The sequence below is a fragment of the Esox lucius genome, chromosome 11, assembly GCF_011004845.1.
Source record: "Esox lucius isolate fEsoLuc1 chromosome 11, fEsoLuc1.pri, whole genome shotgun sequence".
Taxonomy (NCBI): domain Eukaryota; kingdom Metazoa; phylum Chordata; class Actinopteri; order Esociformes; family Esocidae; genus Esox; species Esox lucius.
The window spans coordinates 17190736-17218416 of NC_047579.1; the positions used below are offsets into that span (position 1 = coordinate 17190736).

General features: G+C 40.0%; 1 protein-coding gene across 3 annotated transcripts; it reads left to right on the forward strand.

Moving 5' to 3' along the window:
• On the forward strand, positions 1 to 25991 carry LOC105008852 (NLR family CARD domain-containing protein 3-like). 3 transcript variants are annotated; one of them, XM_034295267.1, is made up of 11 exons: positions 1 to 96; positions 1774 to 1906; positions 3035 to 3177; positions 4895 to 5011; positions 5521 to 5605; positions 5718 to 5796; positions 13739 to 15731; positions 21118 to 21291; positions 25019 to 25192; positions 25405 to 25578; positions 25674 to 25991. In XM_034295267.1, the coding sequence occupies exons 3-11, from the start codon at positions 3053 to 3055 to the stop codon at positions 25858 to 25860; spliced, it is 3108 nt and encodes a 1035-aa protein (XP_034151158.1). In that variant the 5' UTR covers positions 1 to 96; positions 1774 to 1906; positions 3035 to 3052; the 3' UTR covers positions 25861 to 25991. The 3 variants fall into 3 exon arrangements, with proteins under 3 accessions (XP_034151158.1, XP_034151159.1, XP_034151160.1); XM_034295268.1 differs by lacking the exon at positions 3035 to 3177 and having other exon boundaries at positions 25674 to 25987; XM_034295269.1 differs by lacking the exons at positions 1 to 96; positions 1774 to 1906; positions 3035 to 3177 and adding an exon at positions 3959 to 4038 and having other exon boundaries at positions 25674 to 25987.
• The last annotated feature ends 1690 nt before the right edge of the window (positions 25992 to 27681 follow it).

A 27681-nucleotide genomic window follows, 5' to 3' on the forward strand; every position in this document is an offset into this window, starting at 1 on the left:
TTTGAGATATCGCAGCAAAAAACACAAGGGAAGATACAATAATAACGTAACGTATTTGAAGGACAAATGATATTTTCTAAAGGACATAAAATTAGAGTGAGTACTGGAATTGAGATGTTGTTAGTACTTGAGCTTTAAAAGTTAATGATACTGTACCTGCTGATATCAGGAGACTAATAAATACTGTTGTGTACAGGAACATATTTCCTGAAAAATCACCAGCAAGGGCCTTGACGGTGCTTCCTCATACAACAAACAATGACCAGTAACTTACGTTGTGATTGTTTATGTTTGCGAATCATTTGGTCTCTGTTATGAGTAAACTTTTGGAGTAAGTTTGCCACAACGGTTGTAATCATAAAACCGGTAGTAAAGGGAGCACTTTTTTAGCGTGAGTAAAAAATGTTGATCTTCTTTAGGTGTTAAATGTTATTCCATAATTTCAAAGTTTTTATTCAATATGATTATATATTCTGTACAATATACAGTTATAAGACGGGTTTATTCTACAAAATACCCAATATGGTGCGTTACAATCTCCCCTATTGTGCATGGGTCTATTTATAGAGTCCAAGACAGTCACATGGACAGCTTCTAGCAGGTGTGTGGACAGGATGTGTGGGGCCCCTCAGTAACAGGCATCACCTCCTACCAACTGTCCTTTGATCAGAGTTATTGATACGTTTTCTCATAATCTATCTCACACAAACACAAACAAACACTACGAAAGGTGGAGAGGTTTTACTCAAGGCATGCTGTTGTGGCAATTTATGCTGCATCTCTATACTGCTCCGAAACAGGTTATCTTCATGGTTAACTCAATGTATAGGACAAATAATATTTTCTAAAGGACAGAAAATTAGAATGAGTACTCTTTAAGGGCCAATTTATTCGCTTTGAACTCTCAGTTCAGCTCCTTTCCATCATAATTAATCATAGCCTACAGTGGATGCTGTGATTATTTACAGTGCATACAGTCAATCAGCCTTTTTCCCTCCTACCTGGTTCTAAGCCAACCTCCCAGCACTCAGGGTAATGTCTGCCCAGACTCAGGGTCAGAGGTTGGATCTTTTTATGGCAAGTGCTTAAGGTTCCATAACCCGTCTCTGTGAAAGGGTTCCTCTGTCGACTCACATTTTTGACCCTATATTTAACTAAACCAGTAATTAAACCAAACCAGTATTTATCCTTATCTAACTAATGCTGACCTTCTGATAGTCCAGGTGTTATCCTCTTAGACTTTATCAGAGATCAGATCTTTTTATGGCAAGGAATTAAGTTTCTGTAATTCGTCTCAGAAACGATTTCATGGTCAACTCGCTTCTTTTCACCCTATCATATGCTATACCAAAATGAAGATAAACCAGTATTTATCCATGGTCAACTCACTTCATTTGACCCTATCATATGCTATATCAAAATTAAGATAAACCAGTATTTATCCATGGTCAACTCACTTCTTTTGATACTACCATTAACTAAACCAAATACTCCCCCTATATGAACAATTAGCCAGCCTTTTGACGCTCAAGGTCACTTCTCACTCTACCTTAGAGTTAACACTTGAGAAAATATACTTCCCTTTACCCTGTCTTAGAATAAACACCTCAGAGAGTTAATTAATTATTTACCCCACCTTAGAGTAAACACCTCAGAAAATGTGCTTACCTTTAACCTGTTTTAGAATAAGCACCTCAGAGAGTTAATTTATTACGTTTTTATGTCCCGCTAGAAGTTAATCCAAGCGTGTTGTTTTTCCATTTTATTGTCCAGGGAGTGAACATTTGCAGTGTCTGATTTGAGAACTACGAAGGATAGCGGTGAATCTGTCCCTCTTCTTCCTCCTCCGTCGGCGTATTGGTCAACAAATCAGCAGAAGGACAAAGGAATCACAGCAACTGCTGTAGTAAGTAGAGAAACAGTCAGTATTCAGTGATGAACGAACTTACAGAAATGCAAGCTGGTCAGACTGTATGAGCTACAGTGCAGCATGAACAAAAATATAAACAATTTAAACAGTAAATAAGGAAAAAACTACGTAGCATTGCAGATTGTCAGTGCGACCTTCTTCTACGGCGCACCAGCACAGGATTGTATTGTTGTAGGCTATAATTGAATAATTTTAATTGTTTTAACATATTTAGGCTAGATAGACTATTTTACGTGTCCATACATCTCAGTCATATTACAGATTAAAGAGTCTGTAATACAAAATAGAGAACGTACGACAGGAACACTGTTCTTACAAATGTACTGTCTGCAATGTGCTGCCAATGTCTCCCTGGCTTTGTTGGTCGCCACGGAGTTAGATTTAGCAGTTAACTTTTCTTTGAACTTCTCATATCCTGACATTATAAATGGGGAAAAGTACAGGGCATGAGACATTATGCAAAATCTCAGCCTGCATTTCCTAAAGCACCCATTTTAAGCAAATGCACAGAAACTCCAATTCAGTTCACACTGAATCAACTAAACAACATCTTCATCACCCTCATAGTACCGTTTAACACCAGTTTAAGCAATCAGAGTTTGTCAACCCTGACTTTCCTTAATAACCCCAAGTTAAATCTGAGTAGGTTAAACTCCCTTCGTAGTTCGGCCCTCTGGAGTTGTGTTCATGTTGGTTTTTGATGGTATGTGTTTACTCAAGTCAATTTGTCATGTGACTCATCTAGATATTGTGTGTCTCCGTAGTATTTGCAATATGAGGTTTGATCCAGGAAGTGTGTTTCCATTATGTTTACAGGTCTAAGCAGAGATTAGAGGGTCTAAGGCTCTAGAATATGTTTGTATGGAGAGAGAGAGAAGGGCACTGCCTCTAAAATGAGTCTCTCTAGGGAGAGAGAGAAGAGCACTGCCTCTAAAATGAGTCTCTCTAGGGAGAGAGAGAAGGGCACTGCCTGTAAAATGAGTCTCTCTAGGGAGAGAGAGAAGGGAACTGCCTCTAAAATGAGTCTCTCTAGGGAGAGAGAGAAGCATGATAGCAAAGCGTAGATGTGAGATCAAAATGTAAAGAATGATGTTTCCCCATCAGGGTTCAGCAAAGAAAAGTATGAAGAACCAAATTCAGCCGGAGAGACCAGCCTCCCCTGTACCCAGCTGTGTGTCCATGAAGAGTGACAAGTCTATGAATCATTCTACTGAGTTCAGAAAGGGAGACTTTTCTATTGAACAAAGGTAGGAAGAAGTCATGGGTCATGATCAGTGAATGTCAACATTATCTTATTTGTTTATTTGGTTCCCCATTATCTGACGCCATGACAACAGGTAGGGTCATGAGCTGTTCTGAGGCACAATGCCAATTAACAATGATGATGCTAACAGTTATGATGGTAAAAATGATTATAAATACCACCAGGTATGGTGTCATTTTCATTAATATGCATTAAATGAAGCTGGCATAATGGCAGTATAATGCATTATACACCAACAGGATTGGTGACAAAGCGCAGCCCTGGCGGAGGCCAACCCCCACCTGGACTGAGAACCCGAACACAGCTCTCACTTTGGATATACAGGGATTGGATTGCCCTCAAAAGGGACCTCCTCACCCCATACTCCCGCAGCACCTCCCACAGTATCTCCCGGGGGACCCGGCCATACGCCTTCTCCAGAACCACAAAACACATGTGGACTGGATGGCCATATTCCCAGGCCCCCTCCAGGATCCTTGCAAGAGTAAAGAGCTGGTCGGTTGTTCCGCGACCAGGACGGAATCCGCATTGTTCCTCTTCAATCTGAGGTTCGACTATCTGCCGAACCCTCCTTTCCAGTACCTTTGAGTAGACTTTCCCAGGGAGGCTGAGAAGTGTGATACCCCTGTAATTGGCACACACCCTCTGGTCCCCCTTTTTGAACAGGGAACCACCACCCCGGTCTGCCACTCCTTAGGCACTTTCCCCGACTCCCACACAAAGTTGAAGAGGCGTGTCATCAAAGACATCCCCCTCCACACCCAAAGCTTTCAACATTTCTGGACGGATCTCGTCAATCCCCGGAGCTTTGCCACAGCTAACTTATTGGTTCTCATTTGTGAATGTACGGATGATTGATGCAACTGTGTGGCGGCTCAGGTTGGGCTGAACTCTCTGCCCAGCCTCCTTCATACTTAATAAATTGTTCAGGACCTGGTCAACCACTGTGGCCCTGATCTCATCTGAGACAACTGTCCTTCCTTGTCCTCGTCTTCCTCCTCTTCCTCTCAGTCCTTGATCTCTAGATCTTGCTTCACCATAGACTTCCAATTTCCTCCAAAACAAGAGAGCTCATCTGTGGCCTCATAGTGTTAAAGCTGTGATTGTGCACGAATCAGCAACTAGTGTTTACACCTCTGAGGAGGGGGTGTTGCCACTTGGTGTATAGAGCTTGGCATTGTGATTGGTGTTGCTTTCCAAAGGGACTACAGAGATTTTCTTTTAACTGTTGTGCCAAATGTAGACGAATGTGTGTCGTGTTTTGCAAAAAGTGTGATACAAAATAAGAGACTGAGTGTAATGCAGGAATTGTGCTTGCAGTTTTGCAGACTTGGTTTAGGGATTTGGTACATGAGTTTCAGGTTTCGGTGATTGCGTTTCAAGTTCCAATTTTGGTGTGTAAACAATTGGGAAAAAACAAAAAAATTATCGGGTATGACTATATTAATGAACGTTATTTACATAGTTACCATTGACTGAATGTAATACTATTTATTTTGAACCAATGATGTTAGATGGACAAAACCAACATTAATTCTAATGGTATGAATTTCCCAACTTCAGTCCTAAATTTTTTGAATGTAAACAAGCTCGCAAGCCCCTTGCATTTACTTCTGTAAATGTTTCTTTAGTTTTAAGATCGATGTTTCCCCATCCTGGTTCAGTAAAGATACATAATGTTTGTCTCTGTTCTTTTGAAGCCCAATTCAGCGGAATAGACCAGTCTCCCCTGTACCCAGCTGTGTGTCCATGAAGAGTGACATGTCTATGGAGCCTCCTTTACACTTCAGAGAGGGAGACTTTTCTACTAATCAAAGGTAAGAAGTCATGGGTCATGGTCAGTGATTGTCAATATTTTCTCTTGTTTGTTTGGTTCCCCATTATCTGACGCCATGACAACAAGTAGGGTTGTGTTCTGCTCTGAGGCACAATGCCTAGTAACAATTATGATGGTAACAGTTATGATAAATACCACAATGTAGGGTGTTGTTTTTATTGAGAAGCATTAAATGAAGCTGGCATAATGGCAGTATAATGCATTATATTAATAAACCCACTAAAGTCTGAATAGGGTTGGTTTATTGTTACATATTTTGCATTATAGGCATTTGCGTTTCTTCATGTACACGCAGGCCCCTTTTTTGTATTAATTATTTTTGGCGTTGCCAACCAGTAAGTCTGAAGAACATGAGCTGCTTTTGATTCTTATTTGGTGAGTGGTGTTGATCTTGTCAAAGCCAGCAGAGGGAAGCACTGAGTCTATTGGCTGCTTTACATGTTATTTCATACGCTGTAAATTGTAGACGTAATGTAATTTTGTCCACAGAGACCAACAGGAGAGATCAGAGTCTGAGATTCTCAGTGGTCAATCTGTCCAGAGTCATCAAACAAACCTGTCCTCTATATTCAGTGTATGTGGTCCTCTTATGTACACTTGTTACTATTTACCACAAGTAAAGATCATCTGTGAGTCATTCACAAATGTGTTAATATTGTTCTGATATTTCATTAACTTTGATTCAGTCCGATGAGAAGGAGGAGAGCAGTGCCAAAGACGCGACGAACATGAACCAGAAGGAGCTTGCTGACACACTGGAGAGAAGTAAGACTTTATGATTGAATCTGTGTTGAATTAACATAGAAGAAAGAGAAGAGACAGATCTTACAATACTGTCAGCACCGTACACAGACCTTCCAAAGGGCATGTGCTGAATCTGAAAAAGTGGGCGGAGTTGTCGGCTCACACAGAAGGATGATGTTGGAGTGAGTGACAACATGTCACCAAGGCAGACGGACACTAGATAGTAAAGGGGCACTAGATAGTTAAGGGGCACTAGGTAGTAACGGGGCACTAGATAGTAAAGGGCCACTGGACAGTAAAGGGGCACTAGGTAGTAAAGGGCACTAGATAGTGAAGGGGCACTAGGTAGTAAAGGGCACTAGATAGTACAGGGCACTAGATAGTAAAGGGGCACTAGGTAGTAAAGGGCACTAAATAGTAAAGGGGCACTAGTTAGTAAAGGGCACTAAATATTTAAGGGGCACTAGATAGTAAAGGGGCACTAAATAGTAAAGGGGCACTAGATAGTAAAGGGGCACTAGATAGTAAAGGGCCACTAGATAGTAAAGGGGCACTAGATAGTAAAGGGCACTAGATATTTAAGGGGCACTAGATAGTAAAGGGCACTAGATATTTAAGGGGCACTAGATAGTAAAGGGCCACTAAATAGTAAAGGGGCACTAGATAGTAAAGGGGCACTAGGTAGTAAAGGGGCATTAGGTAGTAAAGGTCACTAGATAGTAAAGGGCCACTAGATAGTAAAGGGCCACTAGATAGTAAAGCAGCACTAGATAGTAAAGGGCCACTAGATAGTAAAGGGCCACTAGATAGTAAAGGGGCACTAAATAGTAAAGGGGCACTAGATAGTAAAGGGCACTAGATTTTTAAGGGGCACTAGATAGTAAAGGGCACTAGATATTTAAGGGGCACTAGATAGTAAAGGGGCACTAGATAGTAAAAGGGCACTAGATATTAAAAGGGCCACTAGATAGTAAAGGGGCACCAGATAGTAAAGGGGCACCAGATAGTAAAAGGGGCACTAGATAGTAAAGGGCCACTAGATAGTAAAGGGCCACTAGATAGTAAAGGGCCTCTAGATAGTAAAGGGCCACTAGATAGTAAAGGGCACTAGATAGTAAGTGGGCACTAGATAGTAAAGGCCACTAGATAGTAAAGGGCACTAGATAGTAAGTGGGCACTAGATAGTAAAGGCCACTAGATAGTAAAGGGCACTAGATAGTAAGTGGGCACTAGATAGTAAAGGCCACTAGATAGTAAAGGGCACTAGATAGTAAAGACAGTATTCAGGCACGTGAGACTTACCCGTGCACGTGCCTGAATACTGTCATTCTTTAAAGGAACATTCATATTCTCTGTGTTATTTATTAATTAATACAATACTGTAGGCATTTAAAAAGACAGTCAATATAATCTATGATATTTATTAATTAAGATGAGCTTGCTATGATTTGCCAACCTGATCTTAAATCTAATCTGATGAAGAGGTTTCTGTATTTGAGGGTATCGCTAAACATGGGAACCCAACACTCAATAAGATCTACACAGAGCTCTACATCACAGAGGGAGGAAAGGGAGAGGTCAGTAATGAGCATGAGGTGAGACAGATTGAGACAAGAATCAGGAAACAAGCAAGATCAGAGACGGCAATCAAATGTAATGACATCTTCATGCCCATATATATACAAGACAAACCTATCAGAACTGTTCTGAAAAATGGTCTCACTGGAATTGGAAAAACAGTATCTGTGCAGAAGTTCTGGACTTGGCTGAAGGAAAAACCTATCCGGATGTCCAATTTGTATTTTCCATGCCTCGTAAGGGGCTGAATTTAATGAAAGGGGAAGAAATCAGTTTAATTCAACTCCTCAATAATTTTTCAGTTAAGACCTAGAAAGCAAGAATCTTCAACTACAACAAATATAAAGTTCTGTTTATATTTGATGGTCTGGATGAATGCTGACTGCCTCTTAACTTCAAGAAACATTCAATAATCAAAGTTAAAGATACATTTGACAGATAGCGTTATTCTTTTTTTTTTCTATATCGTGATAATATCGTTATCGTAAATTATTTTGGCCACGATAATCGTGTAGTGGATATCTGATATTGTGACAGCTCTAATGCCTACACTCATTGGCGTTTGAGTTTCTAATTGAAATTAAACTGACATTTTGAAAGTGACACCCTCCTCCTTCCATGACTTTTCCTAAATAGGTGTATAATAAATTGTTTCCGTTGTCAGAATTATAAACTCACAAACTCACAACTATTTAGAGACTATTTACCTGTTTTTTTAATCCTGTTTTCCTACTTAATCCGCCCAAAGCGCACGCCACTTGGGGTTACCGGAGCAGGCGTAATCACCCCTCACTGAATGAATGACGTCAATGGATGTATGGTTGATACTCCCAGATAAAAGGGTCTTGATTGAATTTAAATGACCTTACAAAATAAATACTGTTTTTCAATAGAAGAGAAACAAAATATCAAACATCCTATCATCTGTCTATGAATTTGTGTTGATTATTTTACCAGAGATTCAGATTCTTATGTAATTAATCCAATGTATATACAAACAATCGTGAAATACATATGATAGTCTTGACTATTCAACAAATACATTTTTATTGGAACATAATACAAATTATGTCTTGACAATTCAACAATGTATTAGGCTACTCATGCCTTTTTTATTAGGAGAGTAACAAAATATCAAACATGGCCTAATCTGTATGAATTTGGCAGATTATTTTACAGAAGATTCAGCTTCATATGTAATTCATCAGTTGTATTACATTGAATATACATTTGCAACGATATCCTAAGTTTATCAAATGCACCCAATAACACAGTGTCATCCTGTGTTATTTTAGTATTTTTCTATAGGATGGGAGGAGCCTAATCGATGAGTGACCAGCCTTACCTAAAGCCTGACCGGGGAGGGGTTTTGTAGCCATTTCATATTTGTGAATAACAATGGTCAAGTGTCTGATCACCACGGCTAGAAAATGTAATGTGCTGGGGGTAATTCGGCAAAACCTACTTCATATTTGCCTTATTTAAATTGCCAACAACTATAAAAGCTGCTTCAGGGTGAGCAGTCCATTTATTACTCTGTATAGGTCCTCCAGTGCGTGCGTTTTATCCACCTGCGGGGTATATAGACTGCTGTGATTATAGCGGACCTGAATTCCAGCGGAAGGTAGAAGGGCTGTACCTTTACAGTCAGTAGCTCCAGGTCTGGTGAACAGTGTGTTGAAAGCACTGCAACATCCGTCTCCCAGCAAGAGTTGTAGACCCGTTTGCCTGACTTCAAAGTTCTGTCCTGCCAGTAGATAGAAAAGACAGCAGGGTTGATGCCTGACTCGGGCACTGTAGAATCCAACCAGGTCTTTACAAATGCAACCGCTCGCAATGTCCCACTGAAAGTTAATGCGTGCATGTAGTTTGTCCAATTCTTTGTCCAGTAGACAAGTCAGTGCAAAAACTAAGAGCTAAATAAATAAACAACAGGAAGAATAAAGAGGTAATCTGCAGTGTAACCCCCAAATGGTGTAGTGGATGTAAGTAATTAAGCAAAAGTAAGATGTTGGAAAACAAATAATATAAAAAGGCAATATGAAACTAGCAGTACATTTCCTGAAGAAAATGTGGTGTGCTTGCTAGCTTCCCAACAATTTGCCTCGATTGCAAATTCAGAATGCCGTTGAGAATTGCCACTTGTACCCACACAACTACTTATACGACTTTTACATACATTATGTACATTTCCTCTAAGTTTGTATATTTTCCACTGCAACTTCAGAATACATTATACTTGTACATTTCCTGTAAGTTTGTATATTTTCCACTGCACATTCAGAATAGCATTTGCATTAATTGCACATCCATACATTCCACTTGTACGTACATATACTTAATACGTTTTCTCCCCTCCTCTATATGCACTAATGGTTAGATGCAAACTGCAATTTGTTGTACTGTACTTGTACTGTTCAATGACAAAGTTGAATCTAATCTAATATCTGTTTAAAAAAGTATTTATGGTTCAAAATAGTGTTTACCTATCGAAAGGTCTGTATTTTTTTAAGCTTCAAGAGATACTATTGGTGATGGTTTTAGCATACATGACAGTTAAAGTTCATATGTGTTACAAACAACAGGTCATGTGTCTAGCTCGAACCGTTCAAATATACAGGCTAATAGTTATTTAATGCTCATTATCCTAAATAGCATATTTAAAATGTGTAGTGGGGATAGCTTAAACATGTAAAACAAAGTTTCTGTGTCTGTAGCTTGAATGGTTAAATAGATGCAGCCTAGTAGTTAGGTAACGCTAATTATCATAAATGAAATCAATAAACATTTCATTATTTGAACTGGGGATAGCTAAACTGGCGAAACAAAGTTGGTTTCCGGTCTGTAGCTCAAAATGACTCAAAAGATACAGCCTAATAGTTAATTAACGCTATTTACGGTAATTAACATCCAAAGATCATCAAACTTTTCTTCATATGAACTGGGGATAGCCTAAACATGTACAACAAAGTCGGACTTTACCAGAGATGTCAGTGACCTCTTCCTCTGCAGACACCAGTAAGCATCAACACCTTCCTCTCCATCCTTCTCCACCTACATATACACAATATATTAAAACATACTGTAATTAGTAGCATTGTTTTATAAATCCATAACACATAAAACAAAGGATTTACAGAACAGTCTTTCACATGTTGTTTGTGTCTAGATAGTCTTGTCTATTACATGGACACAAGCATCTGTGAAAGTGATACAGTAGTGGACAAAAACATAATATGACATCTTATAGGCACAATTTGGATTTAGTAATGAATAAACTATCCCAGCACAGTAACAGAGCCATACTGTAGAACTTAGAAATATATAAATATATATAACCACGTCAGACTGATGATGACTGTAACTGTTTCCTAATTTGTAGATTTATTTTACATTGATTTTAGATAGTTAGGTATAATCAGACTTGCTTTTTCTAAAAGATTATTTACATCATAGAGACAAACACATGATGCACACCTCATTTAATGAATTATATATGCAAAATGTCAGATGTAACATTTACTAGCAAGCCAGCACGGTGAAACAGAAAGTGAATTATCTCCCATTCTGGTTCAGTTTTTAGCTTGCGGCTACAGTACCTATTTTGTGTCTTTACTTTATACTGGTAACAAATGTAGCTGTTATCAACAAATTGCTGTGCACAAACAAATACTCACATATTAATTCAGATACTGAGTAAGTGGGTAGCTACACAGCAAGCAACACGCCAGTGGCCCACCGGCGGCCCACTAGCTTTTTGCCGTTGCGGCCACCGAGCGTTTCTGCAAAGCGTCCAGACAGCGGTTTTTTATAGCGTACCGCCGGTGGCCCGCATTCGTTACAATGCCTTCTAACAATCCCCTGATCAGTGGCTCACCAGCGGCCCGACGACGGCTAGCCGCTTTTATGCAATAAACCCAGCGGGGTGCCTCACGCCCCAATATTAGGTTTTATTTATAATAATCCTTTATAATAATTTTTCAAATGACAAGGAACTGAATAAAATCTAAATTTTTTAATTCAAATAGTGCAAGATGCATACAAAAAAAACATGCATTATACAGCAAGCATACAAAATAAACATGTGCAAATGAATTGAAATAAAAATGTTACAAAATCAAATGTGCAAGAAAACGTGTCCAGCAACAAATAGTAAAATTACAGTATTTGAATGTGAAAGTACCAAATAAACATAACACAATACAAAATAAACAAGGGCTAGAATGGCAGTAATATACATAAGTATGACCTAGCAGCAATCAATAGTTATTGAATATCATAGATACAACAGTGCAATAAGCTTATGAATGGTGGCATAACACTACAACTACTGTCAGAATTAAGAAAATTAGAAGTCTCTGGCTGGAAATGATTAACGTTAGAATAGTTAGCCGAAGTTGCACTGCGTAAGGGGACTTTGCTAGCTACAAAAGCAATGCCAAATAGTTTATGCTGCACCATTTTGCATTGATTGAGTGACCACCAGCAGTAGTTTCACTTTATGATAGCGATGACAATTATCTTATATAATCATCACCATCATGGGCGCACACACACTACGTTTTTAAGTTATACCGGCCCCAAAAGTGCCTCGGCCCACCGGACAAATGCCTGGTATGCCAGATTACCAGTCAAGGCCTGTTCAAAAGATACAGCCTATTAGTTAATTAACGCTATTTACGCTAATTAGCATACGTAAAATCTATAAAAAAAAATCATCACATGAACTGGGGATGGCTAAACGTGTAAAACTTAGTTGCTTTCGTGTCTGTAGCTCTAACAGTTCAAACGGTACAGCCTAATAGGTAATTAACGCTATTGGTCATTAGAGTTAGCATAAAGGGCTAACTTTGTGAAGTCATTGTTCAGTTGATTTTTGACATAGCAACTAGTTTCATTGTCAGCCCTGTTCAGAAATATGGCTGGCAAGTAAATACGATATATGGTTCAGGGGGGGGAAAAATTATCCTACTGGAGAACCCCTAATAAACAACTATAAGTGTATATTTTGTTATGTGGGCTACTGTAAATCATTATTTGAAATTGTTTACATGCATAGCATTAATGGGCACAAATATGGCTATTTGTGTTATTCATCCTTTGCAATTAATCATGTTTATCAAGTTTCCTTGCTTTATGCCTGTATATATAGCTAATCATGTGTAAATCCTCTGATCTTTAAGCAGATTTGCTTACAATTTGAGGGTTTTAGGTCGCAGCATCTTGATTGGGTTCAAGTCAGGACCTTAACTAGGCCACTTCAAAACCTTAACAACTGAACTTGAAGCAGATGGCATGTTTCGATTGCAGTCTGTCCAGACAATTAGCTTACCATGTATTCAGGGAACAGCACGTATCTCTGAGCAGTCCTAGAAACCCACCTAGTTTCTCCCTTCCACAACCTGCCTTGGTGAACTATCTTCATCACCAGCTGACATAAACAACAGCGATGGACACCCCTGTTAGGGTGACTACATGGATCGACTGTCACAACAACAAAAACAACTACAGGGTCTATAAAACAATAGTGGCTGTAAAACATCTGCAGCAGCCAACAGCATCACCAGGTCTTTTTGACTGGTGGATCTAAGACAGGGCTGGATGGAGGACAGGGGGTCTTGTCACCAGGGGTACCAGGTCTTTTTGACTGGTGGATCTAAGACAGGGCTGGGTGGAGGACAGGGGGTCTTGTCACCAGGGGTACCAGGTCTTTTTGACTGGTGGATCTAAGACAGGGCTGGATGGAGGACAGGGGGGCTTGTCACCAGGGGTGCTGATCACTTGTGTACGACTGTTTGAACTGGAATCACGTTGGTCTAATTGGAGATTTGACTCGACAGCCGCCCGTCTCCTTCACAGGCCTTCCTGAATTCTTCTCCCCCGTTCCTTCTCGATGTTCTCCCGGCTAGGGCCTTTTATCATTCTCTCCTTAACTTTTGTATCAGTCCATGAGACACACAAAGCAAATGGAGGAAAGGTGTATCAGTACTAAGTGAATCCATACCGTAGTTATCGAACATGAACCACGAAATGTATAGTGGAAAGGGAAAATGTTCACCTTGTGTTACAGCCTGAAATGAAAACACATAAAAGTCTGAGGGAGGAGAGAAAGGAGAGAGATGGGAGAAAGGGAGGGAATAAGGGAGAGATCTCTTCTAACTGCTTCCCAGAGAGACTCATTTTAGAGGAAGTTTCCCAACAACATGTCTCTCTAATGAGTCTCTCCAGACAGACATACATTAACCCACCTAAGATATTGTGTTATTTAAAGGGCTTTTAAATACCAGATAGTGTATATCTGTTTTAACATTCAAAGGTTGTCATTGAGTCTAAGATCATTTGAGAATTGTATCTTACTATTTTCATTCTCAACTTTTTCTTATAGGTCCAACTCTTCTGAGGTTCCAAAAAGAAATGAAGACTAAACTGAAAAAGAAGTATCAAATCCTGTGTGAAGGAACTGGACAGCATGTAAACCAAACTCTGTTAAAGGACATCTACACAGAGCTCTACATCACAGAGGGTGGAAGTAAAGGAGTTAATGAAGAACATGAGGTCAGACAGATCGAGATGGCGTCCAAAAGACAAACAAGACCAGAGACACCAATCACTTGCAATGACATCTTCAAGCCAATAAATCAACATCAGAAGCACAATGGGAGCCTGGCTCTGTTGATCAGAAAACCAACATCTACATCATTGAACCATGAAGACATGTTCTCAGACAGGACTAGCTCATCACAAGAGCATATGTCAGAATCACCTCTGGTAGATTTACATGGTCACGACAAACATTTGAAAAGGAAAGGTTTGAGAAACTTGACTAAAGGAATCGCTGGCATTGGAAAAACAGTTTGTGTGCAGAAGGTCATCCTTGACTGGGCAGAGGGAAAAGTGAATCAGGACATTCATTTTATATTTCCTCTTCCGTTTCGTGATTTAAACATGAAAAAGGACCAATGTAGTCTAATGCAACTTCTTACCCACTACTTCCCAGAGCTAAAAGCGATTGATAGTATTGAAGATGGTTTAACAAAAACTGTTTTTATTTTTGATGGTCTAGATGAGTGTCGACTTCCTCTAGACTTTAAAAACAATAAGAAGTGCTGTGATGTCACAGAACCAACCTCAGTGGACGTGTTGCTGACAAACCTTATCGAGGGGAATCTGCTTCCCTCTGCTCTCCTCTGGATAACCACACGACCTGCAGCAGCCAATCGGATCCCTCCTGAGTGTGTTGACCAAGTAACAGAGATACGAGGGTTCAATGAGCCACAGAAAGAGGAGTACTTCAGGAAGAAAATCACAGACCAGAATCTGGCCAATGAAATCATCAACCACATAAAAACATCCAGAAGCCTCCACATCATGTGTCACATACCAGTCTTCTGTTGGATATCAGCCACTGTCCTTGAGTCGATGCTGAAACAAACAAATAAGGATGAAATCCCCAAAACTCTGACTCAGATGTACGAACACTTCCTGCTCATCCAAACCAGTATGAAAAACAAAAAGTACAACAAATCCACTGAAACAAATCCAAAGGAACTGTCTCAGTCAGACAAAGACATGATCCTGAAGTTGTCAAAGCTGGCTTTCCAACAGCTTCAGAAGGGCATCCTGATCTTCTATGAGGAGGACCTGAGAGAGTGTGGCATTGATGTCAAAAAGGCATCAGAGTACTCAGCACTGTGTACAGAGATCTTTAAAGAAGAATCTGGGCTTTACCAAGAGAAGGTATTTTGCTTTGTTCATTTGAGTATTCAGGAGTTTCTAGCAGCAGTACATGCCTTAGAATCTTGTCTGGGTAAGGAGGAAAATGTCTTACAACATGTAGATTGTTTTATTAAAGCCTCACTCAAGTTTGATGATGATGACGATGATGAAGTGAGGAAGTCAGACAAGTTATCTGACTTGTACAGGAGAGCAGTAGACCAGGCCTTGAACAGTGATAATGGACACCTGGACCTGTTCCTCCGTTTCCTTCTGGGTCTCTCACTGGAGTCCAATCAGAATCTCTTACAAGGGGTTCTGACACAGACAGGAAGTACAACACAGAGCAATGAGGAAACAGTTAAGAGAACAGTAAAGTACCTGTCAGAGATGATCAGGATAGAATCCTCACCAGAAAGGATCATCAACTTGTTCCACTGTCTGAATGAACTTGGTGCCAACTCTCTAGTTGAAGAGATTCAGACCTTCCTACGATCAGGGACTGTTTCAAAAACAGTGCTTGAACCTCACCAATGTTCAGCTCTGGCCTACCTGTTACTGATGTCAGAGGAGATACTGGAGGAGTTTGACATGAAAATATACAAGACATCAAAGGAAGGTTATCTGAGGTTGCTGCCGGTAGTGAAAACCTGTAAGAGAGCAATGTAAGTCCTGGTAATGTTTTGATGTATACAGTTTTATAATGCTGGAGGCCTTGTACATCTGGTACATCATCTCCTGTTTCCAGACTGGATGACTGTAACCTCAGATCTTATTGCTTTAAGACTGGACAATGAGCTACATTATAAGTTAATTAACTTCAGATGCACATATTTATATACATATATGTTATCTAGGAGTTGCTCTTTTACAGTAAAACACACACACAATCTTGTTTTTATGTCCATATTGCAGCTAACAGTTATGCCTTAAATAAAATTTGCTAACCCTAACACTAACACTAACCCTAAAAGTATCCAAAGTTCTGAGAGTATGCATAATATTTTACTACAAACCTAACCCCTAAGCTGGAAATCTAATTTTCCATAGTGGGGACCTGCCACTATGAAAATCAGGGACCACATCCTTAAATATTTTATGCCTCAAAGTAAATCCTAACTTGCTGATTTTGAAGGAACTCTTTAAAACAATGGGCATGTAAGTCCTAAAATTAGGAATTTAACGCTAAAACCAGCTCCTAAATCTGTGAAAAGTTAACGGTAGTCAAGACTCATAAGTCAGTAAGACCAAATCACAAACTATCACAAACTAACTGCCGGCAATCCGCCTCGTAATCAGGACAACATGTTAGAAACATTTAATGATACTGAGCTTTTAAAAGGGTATTCTCTGCTTTTAAGAGGCCTCTCCTCCTGGTTATACTAGTGATCATATCCCTTGTGCGTCCCGAAAAGGAGGGGGTGTTGCTAATATTTATGACAGTAAATATAGATTTACTCTCAAACATATCACTGAGTTTCATTCTTTCGAATTTTTTCTCATGAAAGTTAACCAGGCCGATAAATCGTTTTACATAGCTACTATTTGTAGGCCCACCGGGCCATACACAATGTTCCTCAATGAGTTTCCAGAATTCTTGTCTAACCTTGTAGTCATGGCAGATAGTATTCAAATTTTGGGCGATTTCAATATTCTTGTGGAAAAGTCCAATGATCCTCTTCAAAAAGCCTTTGAAGCCATAATTTACTCAATGGGTTTCATCCAACATGTCTCAGGTCCAACACATTGCCAAAATCATACCTTAGATTTATTCCTTTCACGAGAAATAGATATTGTAGATTTAATAATTTACCCCCAAAATCCTGGATTATGGGATCACTGTCTTATTACATTTACCGTTAAAACAAGAAATCCACTTGCCCCCCAAACAATGAGTTTCAAAAGCCGTACTATAAATTCTCGGACTACAAATAAATTCCTTGATATTCTTACAAGTTCGCTCATTAACGACAGAGTAAATAAATCTGTAAACGATCAAATCGAGGATCTAAACTCAATACTGCGAAATACATTAGACACAGTTGCACCACTAAAAACAAAAGAAATACGCAACAAGAAACTTGCTCCCTGGTACACAGACAATACTAGAGCACTTAAGCAAGCCTCCAGAAAATTGGAGCAAAAGTGGCTCTCCACCAAGTTGGAAGTATTTAGACTCGCCTGGATAGACAGTACACTACAATACCGAAAATCACTCACGTCTGCTCGATCAGCTTATTTCTCCAACCTGATTGAGGCGAACAAAAACAATCCAAAATTTCTCTTTAATACAGTTGCGAAGTTAACAAAAAAGCAAAGCTTAGCAAGTGAAGTGGGTCTTCACTTTAGTTGTAATGAATACATTAACTACTTTGATGAAAAGATTGTCACCATTAGAAAACAAATAACTGACTCCTTAAATAGTTATGGTCCTCAAAATCTCAGTTGTCCAAAACATTTCCTGGGGACACTTGAATTTTTTGATACCGTATCGCTCGACACATTTACAAAATTTGTAATGAGTTCTAAACCCACAAACTCTCAGCTAGACCCGATTCCAACAACATTACTTAAGGAGCTATTTCCTGTGCTAGGTCAGCCAATGCTGAACATAAAAATTGCTCCCTTTCCTCCGGATGCATACCAAACTCACTAAAAATAGCGGATATTAAGCCTCTTCTAAAAAAATCTAATCTGGATCTCGACATATTAAACAATTATAGGCCATTATCGAACTGAATGCCTTCCTAAGGACAAATTATATTTATGAAATACTCCAGTCCGGTTTCAGATCCCATCATAGTACTGAGACTGCACTTGTGAAGGTAACAAATGACCTTCTAATGGCCTCAGACAAAGGTTCCGCATCCGTCCTGTTGCTTCTTGATCTTAGTGCTGCTTTTGACACTATTGATCACTCCCTTCTCTTAGAGAGACTGGAATCCCATATTGGGCTACGTGGACATGTTCTAGCCTGGTTTAAATCTTATTTATTTGAAAGATATCAGTTTGTTAGTGTGGATGGCATATCCTCTGACAAGTCAAAGGTATGCTTTGGAGTTCCTCAAGGCTCGGTTCTGGGCCCATTATTGTTCTCACTATATATGCTCCCTCTGGGCGATGTAATCCGAAATCACAATATTAAATTTCACTGTTATGCTGATGACACACAGTTATATATTTCAATGAAGCATGGAGAAGCCCCTAAATTAGCTACTTCAGAAGCATGCATTTCAGATATTAGGAAATGGATGACAGAGAATTTCTTGCTCTTAAACTCAACTAAAACAGAAATGCTTGTTTTAGGACCCAAAAAACAAAGAGCGTTGTTAGCAGATCTCACTGTGAACCTCGACGGCTGCATGGTCGTATCCCAAAAAACTGTAAAAAACCTTGGCGTTACCCTTGACACTGACCTCTCCTTTGAAGAACATATAAAATATGTCTCAAGAGTTGCTTATTCATCGAAACATCGCTTATTCATCGAAACATCGCAAAAATTTGAAACTTTCTAACAAAAACTGATGCAGAAAAATGTATCCCTGCTTTCGTTACTTCTAGATTAGATTACTGCAATGCTCTTCTCTCTGGTTACCCTGACAAATTAATTAGTAAACTTCAATTAGTTTTGCACACGGCTGGTTAGAATCCAAACTAGAACAAAAAAATTTGAACACATTACTCCTGTCCTGGCATCCTTACACTGGCTGCCTGTTAGGGTTAGGGCTGGTTTTAAGGTTTTACTCTTAACCTACAAATCAATACATGGACTTGCTCCTACTTACCTTGCTGAAATGATCCAGCCATACATACCTACACGTAACCTACGATCGCAAGATGCAGGCCTTTTAATTGTACCTATAATTTCTAAACAAACAGCTAGCGGCAGGGCCTTTTCTCATAGAGCTCCACTCCTGTGGTATGATCTGCCAATTAAGGTTAGAAATGCAAACTCAGTGCAAACTTTCAAGTGTCTACTAAAAACTCATCTCTACAGCACGGTTTATGATTAGGTGTAGCCTGGCCCGGGGGCGTGAAGGTGACCAGTAGGCTTGGTACTGTCCACCCTTGCTGTCTTGCCAGCTGGGCTCTCGTCGCCACTGGGATGCCCTCCCTCCAATGCCTTTCGGTGGAAGAGTCACTGTCTTGTTGTTGACTCTCTGTTGCGCACTTGTGCAATTGGGCTGTACGCTGCTAGCAATACTTGGCCCTCATTCAGGGGGGTTGCGGTTGGTGGGGTGTCCCTTTGGTTGATGCATGGCAATGTGGGTGGATTGATTTCCTGCCTGTTGGGCCCTGTCCGGGGCCTCCCCCGGGTAGGGCCACAGTGTCACCGGACCCCCCCGTCTCAGTTCCAAGGTGTTACGCTGCTATATTATTGTGCTGGGGGATATGAGGAATGCACTACTAACTTTTCTCAGTCTCCTCCAGTTTAAAATTTTAGGAGGAGATGAGGTCCTGGTCCACACCTGCGTATTACCTGGTTTGGGGGGCCCGTTGCTGTCCCTGTCCTTGTCCACCTGGTCATACTTCTGACCTAAAATCAAATAGACTCTGGATTTAGCCCAGAGAAATGTATTTATTATTCCAATTGGACTCTTAATATCTCACCCGGCACAGCCAGAAGAGGACTGGTCACCCCTCTGAGCCTGGGTCCTCTCTAGGTTTCTTCCTAAAATTCGACCTTTCTAGGGAGTTTTTCCTAGCCACTGAAATTCAACACTACTGTTGTTTGCTCCTTGGGGTTTAAGGCAGGTTGTCTCTGTAAAGCACTTTGTGACAACTGCTGTTGTAAAAAGGGCTTTATAAATACATTTGATTGATTGAAATTTGATTGATTTTAATCATAGTAGAGCCAGTCAGGGATGCAGTCACTTCACCAACAAACAGAAACATCCTAATAACACCAGAGATCAAGGTTGTGACAAAATAACTTGGCAGCAGGGAAAAGGCAGCTATGCAGCACAGACAAACTACGTATATCTCAATCATCTGTCAGTAGAATATTACATCAATTAAATGCCCTCCCCAGAACCAACATCGTTCAACAAATAATTAAATTTCCTCTAGATATTCGACAACTACAACAAAACAAAGCCAAATTCATGGTCATAACTTGACCACCTGGTGTAGTTGGTGCTATAGATGGAACATATAATTGCACAAATTATTGCACCATCAAAAGAAGAACAAGCATTTGTTTACGAGCTGCCAGACATGAAAGTGGCTGAAAATTAGATGAACATATTATGACTTGTCTGTATCATTCTTGGTTTCATGTTTAATCAGTAACACTTGGCCTACATTTTTATTTGAATATTTTTATTTCAATATGGCCTCATGACACACTCCTTCTACACTATTGCTATAATTAATTCACTGACATAGACCCCTCACCTGTCAGCCAGTTACTGAGGGAATATTAAGTACTGTAGGCTTGTTAGTGGAACATGACATCATCCATAGCAACGGGGTCAACCCCGCCCTTTCTCTTAGCTTAAGACTTCTCCCCATTTCTTAGTAAAAGTCTTAGCAGCTTAGTGAAAAGGTTTTAAGAGGAAACTCTTAGCTAGATACTTTTACTGCTGTTTAGGAGTCCTCCTAGTGGTAAGATAAAGTGTTTTGTGAATATGGCCCCAAGTTTATAAACCATTCAAACTAATATTCATGTCAGCAAAATCCTACTAGAACAGCTGAACTTTATTTGTGATTAATCAGAGTCACTTTAAATTATGGCAGGTGTGTAATGACTTCTATTTAACATGAGTTAAAGTGATTGGTTAATTCTGAACACAGCCACATCCCCAGTTATAAGAGGATGTGCACACTTATGCAACCAGTTTTCTTTACCCCTCAAAGATTTCAGTTTGTTTTTCAATTGATTTGTTCACGTTATAGGTCACATTAAAGGTGGGAAAAGTTCTGACATGATTTATCTTTGTCTCATTCTTTTACATCACAAAAACCAGGCATTTTTATATCCACTGTAGATGCTATTCTAATGTAATTCAGAACTGTTTCATTTCTGACATGACCATTATCTCTTTACAGACTGTCTAGTTGTGGAATCACTGAGGAAGACTGTGCTTCTCTGGTCTCAGCTGTGAAGTCAAACCCCTCAAATCTGAAAGACCTGGATCTGAGTTACAATCAGCTAGAGGATTCAGGAGTGATTCAGCTCTCTGCTATTCTGAAGGAGCCACAATGTAGACTGGAGACTCTGAAGTGAGTAATAGTAGTTCATTTTTATTTTTAATATGAGATGGTGATAATTAATATTATAATTAGTTATGGCCATTTGAGGCTTCATTACCGTTCTTCTAGCAGCAGGATATTATGCTAGCAGTGCTAACTCAGATTTTCCTTTTCAAAATAAAAGCCGTAACTGAACCCATTGACAACAGCAGATGTTTTTAGTCCCTTGTTGTAGTGTAACTCTGCTGTGGTATTATTATAATTAGTGATGGCCATTAAGGCTTTATTAGCATTATTTAAGGCAATATAGTTAACAATCTAGTCTGCTCATTTTATGTTTTTCTGTTCTTTTTCACAGACTAGATTAACTGTATTGCCATATACATTTATTGTGAAAACAAAAATCTGAGTGCTGCCAGCAAAACATCCTGCTGCTAAAATAATGCTAATAAAGCCTTAATGGCCATCACTAATTATAATAATACCACAGCAGAGTTACACTACAACAAGGGACTAAAAACATCTGCTGTTGTCAATGGGTGAACCTCCACCAGCCCTGAGTTCCCAGCAGGACAAAGTCCCCAACCACCTGGTACAGTCCAACAGAGGTGTTGCTAGGATCACAATACAGGTGCTGGTCATATAATTAGAATATCATCAAAAAGTTGATTTATTTCAGTAATTCCATTCAAAAAGTGAAGCTTGTATAATGTATACATTCATTCCACACAGACTGATATATTTCAAGTGTTGAAAAACCCAAATTCAGTATCTCAGAAAATTTGAATATTGTGAAAAGGTTCAATATTGAAGACACCTGGTGCCACACTCTAATCAGCTAATTAACTCAAAACACCTGCAAAGGCTTTTAAATGGTCTCTCAGTCTAGTTCTGTAGGCAACACAATCATGGGGAAGACTGCTGACTTGACAGCTGTCCAAAAGACGACCATTGACACCTTGCACAAGGAGGGCAAGACACAAAAGGTGATTGCTAAAGAGGCTGGCTGTCCAAGCACATTAATAGAGAGGCAAAGGGAAGGAAAAGATGTGGTAGAAAAAAGTGTACAAGCAATAGGGATAACTGCACCCTGGAGAGGATTGTGAAACAAAACCCATTCAAAAATGTGGGGGAGATTCACAAAGAGTGGACTGCAGCTGGAGTCAGTGCTTCAAGAACCACCACACACAGACGTATGCAAGACATGGGTTTCAGCTGTCGCATTCCTTGTGTCAAGCCACTCTTGAACAAGACAGAAGCGTCTCGCCTGGGCTAAAGACTAAAAGGACTGGACTGCTGCTGAGTGGTCCAGAGTTATGTTCTCTGATGAAAGAAAATGTTGCATTTCCTTTGGAAATCAAGGTCCCAGAGTCTGGAGGAAGAGAGGAGAGGCACAGAATCCATGTTGCCTGAAGTCCAGTGTAAAGTTTCCACAGTCAGTGATGGTTTGGAGTGCCATGTCATCTGCTGGTGTTGGTCCACTGTGTTTTCTGAGGTCCAAGGTCAACGCAGCTGTCTACCAGGAAGTTTTAGAGCACTTCATGCTTCCTGCTGCTGACCAACTTTATGGAGATGCAGATTTCATTTTCCAACAGGACTTGGCCCCTGCACACAGTGCCAAAGCTACCAGTACCTGGTTTAAGGACCATGGTATCCCTGTTCTTAATTGGCCAGCAAACTCGCCTGACCTTAACCCTTGTGATGGCAATTTCTAAAATCCAAATAGTTGTATGAAAATGGTAGGTAAGACAGGAGAAATCAATTGCGCAATAAACGGTTTTAATGAAACTTGCAAGGAGAAAGTATACAGGTTACAAAGTAACAGTGGATAGTTTCTGAATAAAAACAGGCAATCGACAGTATTTAAAGACAGGAGAGGGGTGTGACAAATCCTGGACATTCCAGATCAATCAGGACACATTCCCTTTGTTCTATCACACAAGTCAAATGCTATCTTCCCCCACCTTATCCTTCCTGCCATAATGTTTACTGTAGTGTTTACCCAAAGCTTCACACCAAGGACAGCTCTCCTTCCCGCCATAAATACCTTCTTCAACTTTAAGAGTTCTTACAGTATCTGGACAGACAATAGATGCCCTGGTGAGTTCAAACAGATAAGGAGATAAAGAGTAACCCTTTCATCAGCTGACACCAGTCAATGATGCCCCCTAAGCAAATGCCAGATCCCCCACATTCATCTACCTATCTAAACAGTGGGACTTTGTCCTTTAATCAGTGAGAATACATTGTATTAAGAAATTTCCACAACACCCTATAGAAAATCTATGGTGTATTGTGAAGAGGAAGATGCAATAATGCAGAAGAGCTGAAGGCCCCTATCAGAGCAACCTGGGCTCTCATAACACCTGAGCAGTGCCACAGACTGATCGACTCCATGCCACGCTGCATTGCTGCAGTAATTCAGGCAAAAGGAGCCCCAACTAAGTATTGAGTGCTGTACATGCTCATACTTTTCATGTTCATACTTTTTAGTGGGCCAACATTTCTAAAAATCCTTTTTTTGTATTGGTCTTAAGTAATATTCAAATTTTCAGAGATTCTGAATTTGGGATTTTCATTAGTTGTCAGTTATAATCATCACAATGAAAAGAAAAAACATTTGAAATATATCAGTCTGTGTGGAATGAATGTATACACTATAAAAGTTTCACTTTTTTAATGGAATTACTGAAATAAATAAACTTTTTTATTATATTCTAATTATATGACCAGCACCTGTATATTCGGGGCTTAGCCCACCCCCCCCCCCGCCAAGCCCGGGACAGAAAGTACAGGGTTTTGAGTGTTCATGCGGAAAATATTACCAATGATTCAGTCATCTTTTTGATCACCTGGCCACTTATTTTATGGCATTAAACTTTGAGTTCATGAAAATTACGTGATATATAACTAAGGAACGTAATCAGGTAAACTGCTCTGCAGTCTCAGGCAGCTAGTTTGCCTATATATTCATACCTTTGAACATACAGTGTCCAAACTCAACCACCAACGAAGGTCTACTACATCTGGGTTATTTAGACAATATTTTTGTTAGTGATAACATCTGAATCCATCAGCTAGTTCTTCTTTTTTGGACCATCGGTCCCAGAGTCTGAGGTAGTTAGACAAGGTCTGCCTTTCCATACAGCTGTGAGGGAGAGTGAATAACTATTACATAAATTCATGTGATAGTGTTTCGACTGTGTTAAATAGTGGATGTGTCCACAGAGAAAGACATTTCTGTGTGTGTGTGTGTGAGTGAAGGTTGTGCAGTGGTGTCTGTCTGGTTCTTAAATTCAGAATTTCCAAACATACTGATTGTAAGCTAATAGGCAATATAAACAACTAATCAATGTCTGAAACGGAACAGATTTTACTATAAAAATAATTTATTTTCCAGACCTACTTTCCAGGTTTATCAACCATTCAAACTAATCTTCATTTGAACCCTCTTTGGTCCAAAGATTCACCCCTCTTTTTCAGTTTTTTTATCATTCATGCTACTCCCCTCCTCACGCACACACTCTTTTGAATTCTATCATATATTTATTGACTGAAAACATTAATTATTTTCTGCAAAAGAACTTAAGTAGTTTCTTTTCTGAATAGGACTTTAAGTAGTTTCTTTATATATACTTTCATTCTAGTGTTGTTTATTGGCAATGTCAGTTTTGAAAGTGTGCACCAGTGTTACAATAATATAATCCATAGACTCTATTCTAAAGTTATTCTAAACAGTATAATAATATTTTTCCAGACTGTCAGGTTGTGGAATCACTGAGAAAGGTGGTGGTTCTCTGGTCTCAGCTCTGAAGTCAAACCCCTCACATCTGAAAGAGCTGGATCTGAGTAACAATGTCCTTAAGGATTCAGGAGTGAAGCTGCTCTCTGCTATGTTGGATGATCCACAATGTAGACTGGAGACTCTGAGGTGAGGAGGCTAGTAGTTTGTATTTGTCACACTAGTCCAGAACACCAAACTTTGTCTGTCTGGCTCATTTGGGGTGACCATGACTCATGACCAAGATTTGTACTAAACTAGAGACATTGAGGTCTGTAATGTACTATTTGTTAGTCATATACTGCATCCATTCTCTCTATTTACCTCCTGGTGGTGTTAAAGTTATGTTTAACTGTCCACAGGCTGTCATTCTGTGGAGTCACAAAGGAAGGCTGTGATTGGCTGGCTTCAGCTCTGATGTCAAACTCCTGCCACCTAAGAGAGCTTGACCTGAGTAACAATGACCTGGGGAATTCAGGAGTGAAGCGTCTCACTTCTGGACTGGGAAATCCACATTGTAAACTAGAAACACTGAGGTCAGTATTATGTTATTTTTAAGAAATATACAACTGATGTTTGCTCTTTTTACCTGCTGCTTAGTATTTATGAAATCATGATCAACTCTATGCAGGCTGTCAGGCTGTCTGGTCTCAGAGGAAGGCTGTGATTCTCTGGTCTCAGCTCTGAAGTCAAACCCCTCACACCTGAAAGAACTGGATCTTAGCTACAATCACCCAGGAGACTCAGGAGTCAGACTGCTCTCTGCTGGACTGGAGGATCCACACTGGAGACTGGAGAATCTCAAGTATGTCCTGTAGATGTTTTCTGAATCAGTAATGTGGTATTAAGTTGTCATGTTGTTTTGCATTATGTAATGTGTCAAATACAGACCTGTCTACTTGTACTTTTTTTTGGCATGAACACAGTTTCAAAATCAAAGTACACTGATGTGATGTCAAGCTGGGTAACTGTGAATTGGAGGAAAATGCAAATATTACTACACCATCAATGTTAATGAACTAGATGGAGCTCATTGACTAGCATGGAAATTGGTAGTTATTTCGGTTGGGTGGTAGTTAGTTCATTCTGGTGTTAATTTTGTGTTGGTTAGTTCAGCGTTCTTCACTTACGTGGAGGGAAACATCTGAGTGGTTAAGAGAGCTGTTCAGGTAATACTGTTCTTCACTGAATGTTTGATTTTGAAATTTTAGGAGGCCCATGTTATCAAAGTCTTTTAATAATCAAATGCATCAAATAACATCATGTCATTCTGAACCATGACATTTTTGTCTACGCAGTAGGCATTAAGACTAGAGACTAGCAGCAGTTCCAGACAATGTAGAAATGGGAATATGGATAGCATGAAAAAATCTTACATTTTATAAACATAAGTGTTGGAGTGTCTATAAATGTCTATAAATACATGTACATAGAAAGTGACCAGTGCAAATGAAGTTGCTGGTTGAGAAGCCTTATGGGCTGGGGTGAAAAAACTGTTTTTGAGTCTGAAAGTCCGTTCCTTGATACTCTAATAAGGTCTACCAGAAGGCAGCAGTGTGAACAGACCAGAGCCTGGGTGGGAATTACCACAATTGTTTGCCTTTCTCGTTCCAACATTGCATTGCTGTTATTGGTGGAAAAGAAATGTCATGTCCAGATCATTCCAGAATCACCTCAGATTTTTCTCTAATCTGGCGACAACTGATTGACTGGGTTCATTCAAGCTCTTCCCCCAGTACAAATTACTGCCAAAAAAACCAGACATTTGGAGGCACTTTAAATATCACGTACTGTAGACTCAAACAAGATGGAATGCAAAGTTTCCACTGGAAACCACAGCGTTTGCAACCACAAGTTGACGGAAAAATACTACAAACATTAAAACACATCTGAAAGTGCATTATCCCAAATTCCCAATATAAAGCCTATGCACAGGTAAAATCAGTGGTGTGGTGCCTGGAGAAGTGGGTATTTTCTAACTTCTCAACTACAGTATTTAAACATTTTTGAATATTCTGTTCCCTTGTTCTTACATTTCTAACTGTTATTGGTTAGTGGATGCCCACAATGTCATGTGTCCCTGGGACCAACCTAGACCCAGAACTCAGGGATGCCCACAATGACATGTGTTCCTGGGCCTACCCAGAGACCCAGAACTCAGGGATGCCCACAATGACATGTGTTCCTGGGCCTACCCAGAGACCCAGAACTCAGGGATGCCCACAATGACACGTTCCTGGGCCTACCCAGAGACCCAGAACTCAGGGATGCCCACAATGACATGTGTTCCTGGGCCTACCCAGAGACCCAGAACTCAGGGATGCCCACAATGACATGTGTTCCTGGGCCTACCCAGAGACCCAGAACTCAGGGATGCCCACAATGACATGTGTTCCTGGGCCTACCCAGAGACCCAGAACTCAGGGATGCCCACAATGACATGTGTTCCTGGGCCGACCCAGAGACCCAGAACTCAGGGATGCCCACAATGACATGTGTTCCTGGGCCTACCCAGAGACCCAGAACTCAGGGATGCCCACAATGACATGTGTTCCTGGGCCTACCCAGAGACCCAGAACTCAGGGATGCCCACAATGACATGTGTTGCTGGGCCTACCCAGAGACCCAGAACTCAGGGA

Bases quoted from the DNA above. Each gene is read 5' to 3' on its own strand.
- LOC105008852 (XM_034295267.1), top strand. From the start codon at position 3,053: ATGAAGAACCAAATTCAGCCGGAGAGACCAGCCTCCCCTGTACCCAGC. The intron at 5,606-5,717 runs GTATGTGGTCCT...ACTTTGATTCAG, and splicing joins ACCTGTCCTCTATATTCAGT to TCCGATGAGAAGGAGGAGAG. The intron at 5,797-13,738 runs GTAAGACTTTAT...TTTTTCTTATAG, and splicing joins TGCTGACACACTGGAGAGAA to GTCCAACTCTTCTGAGGTTC.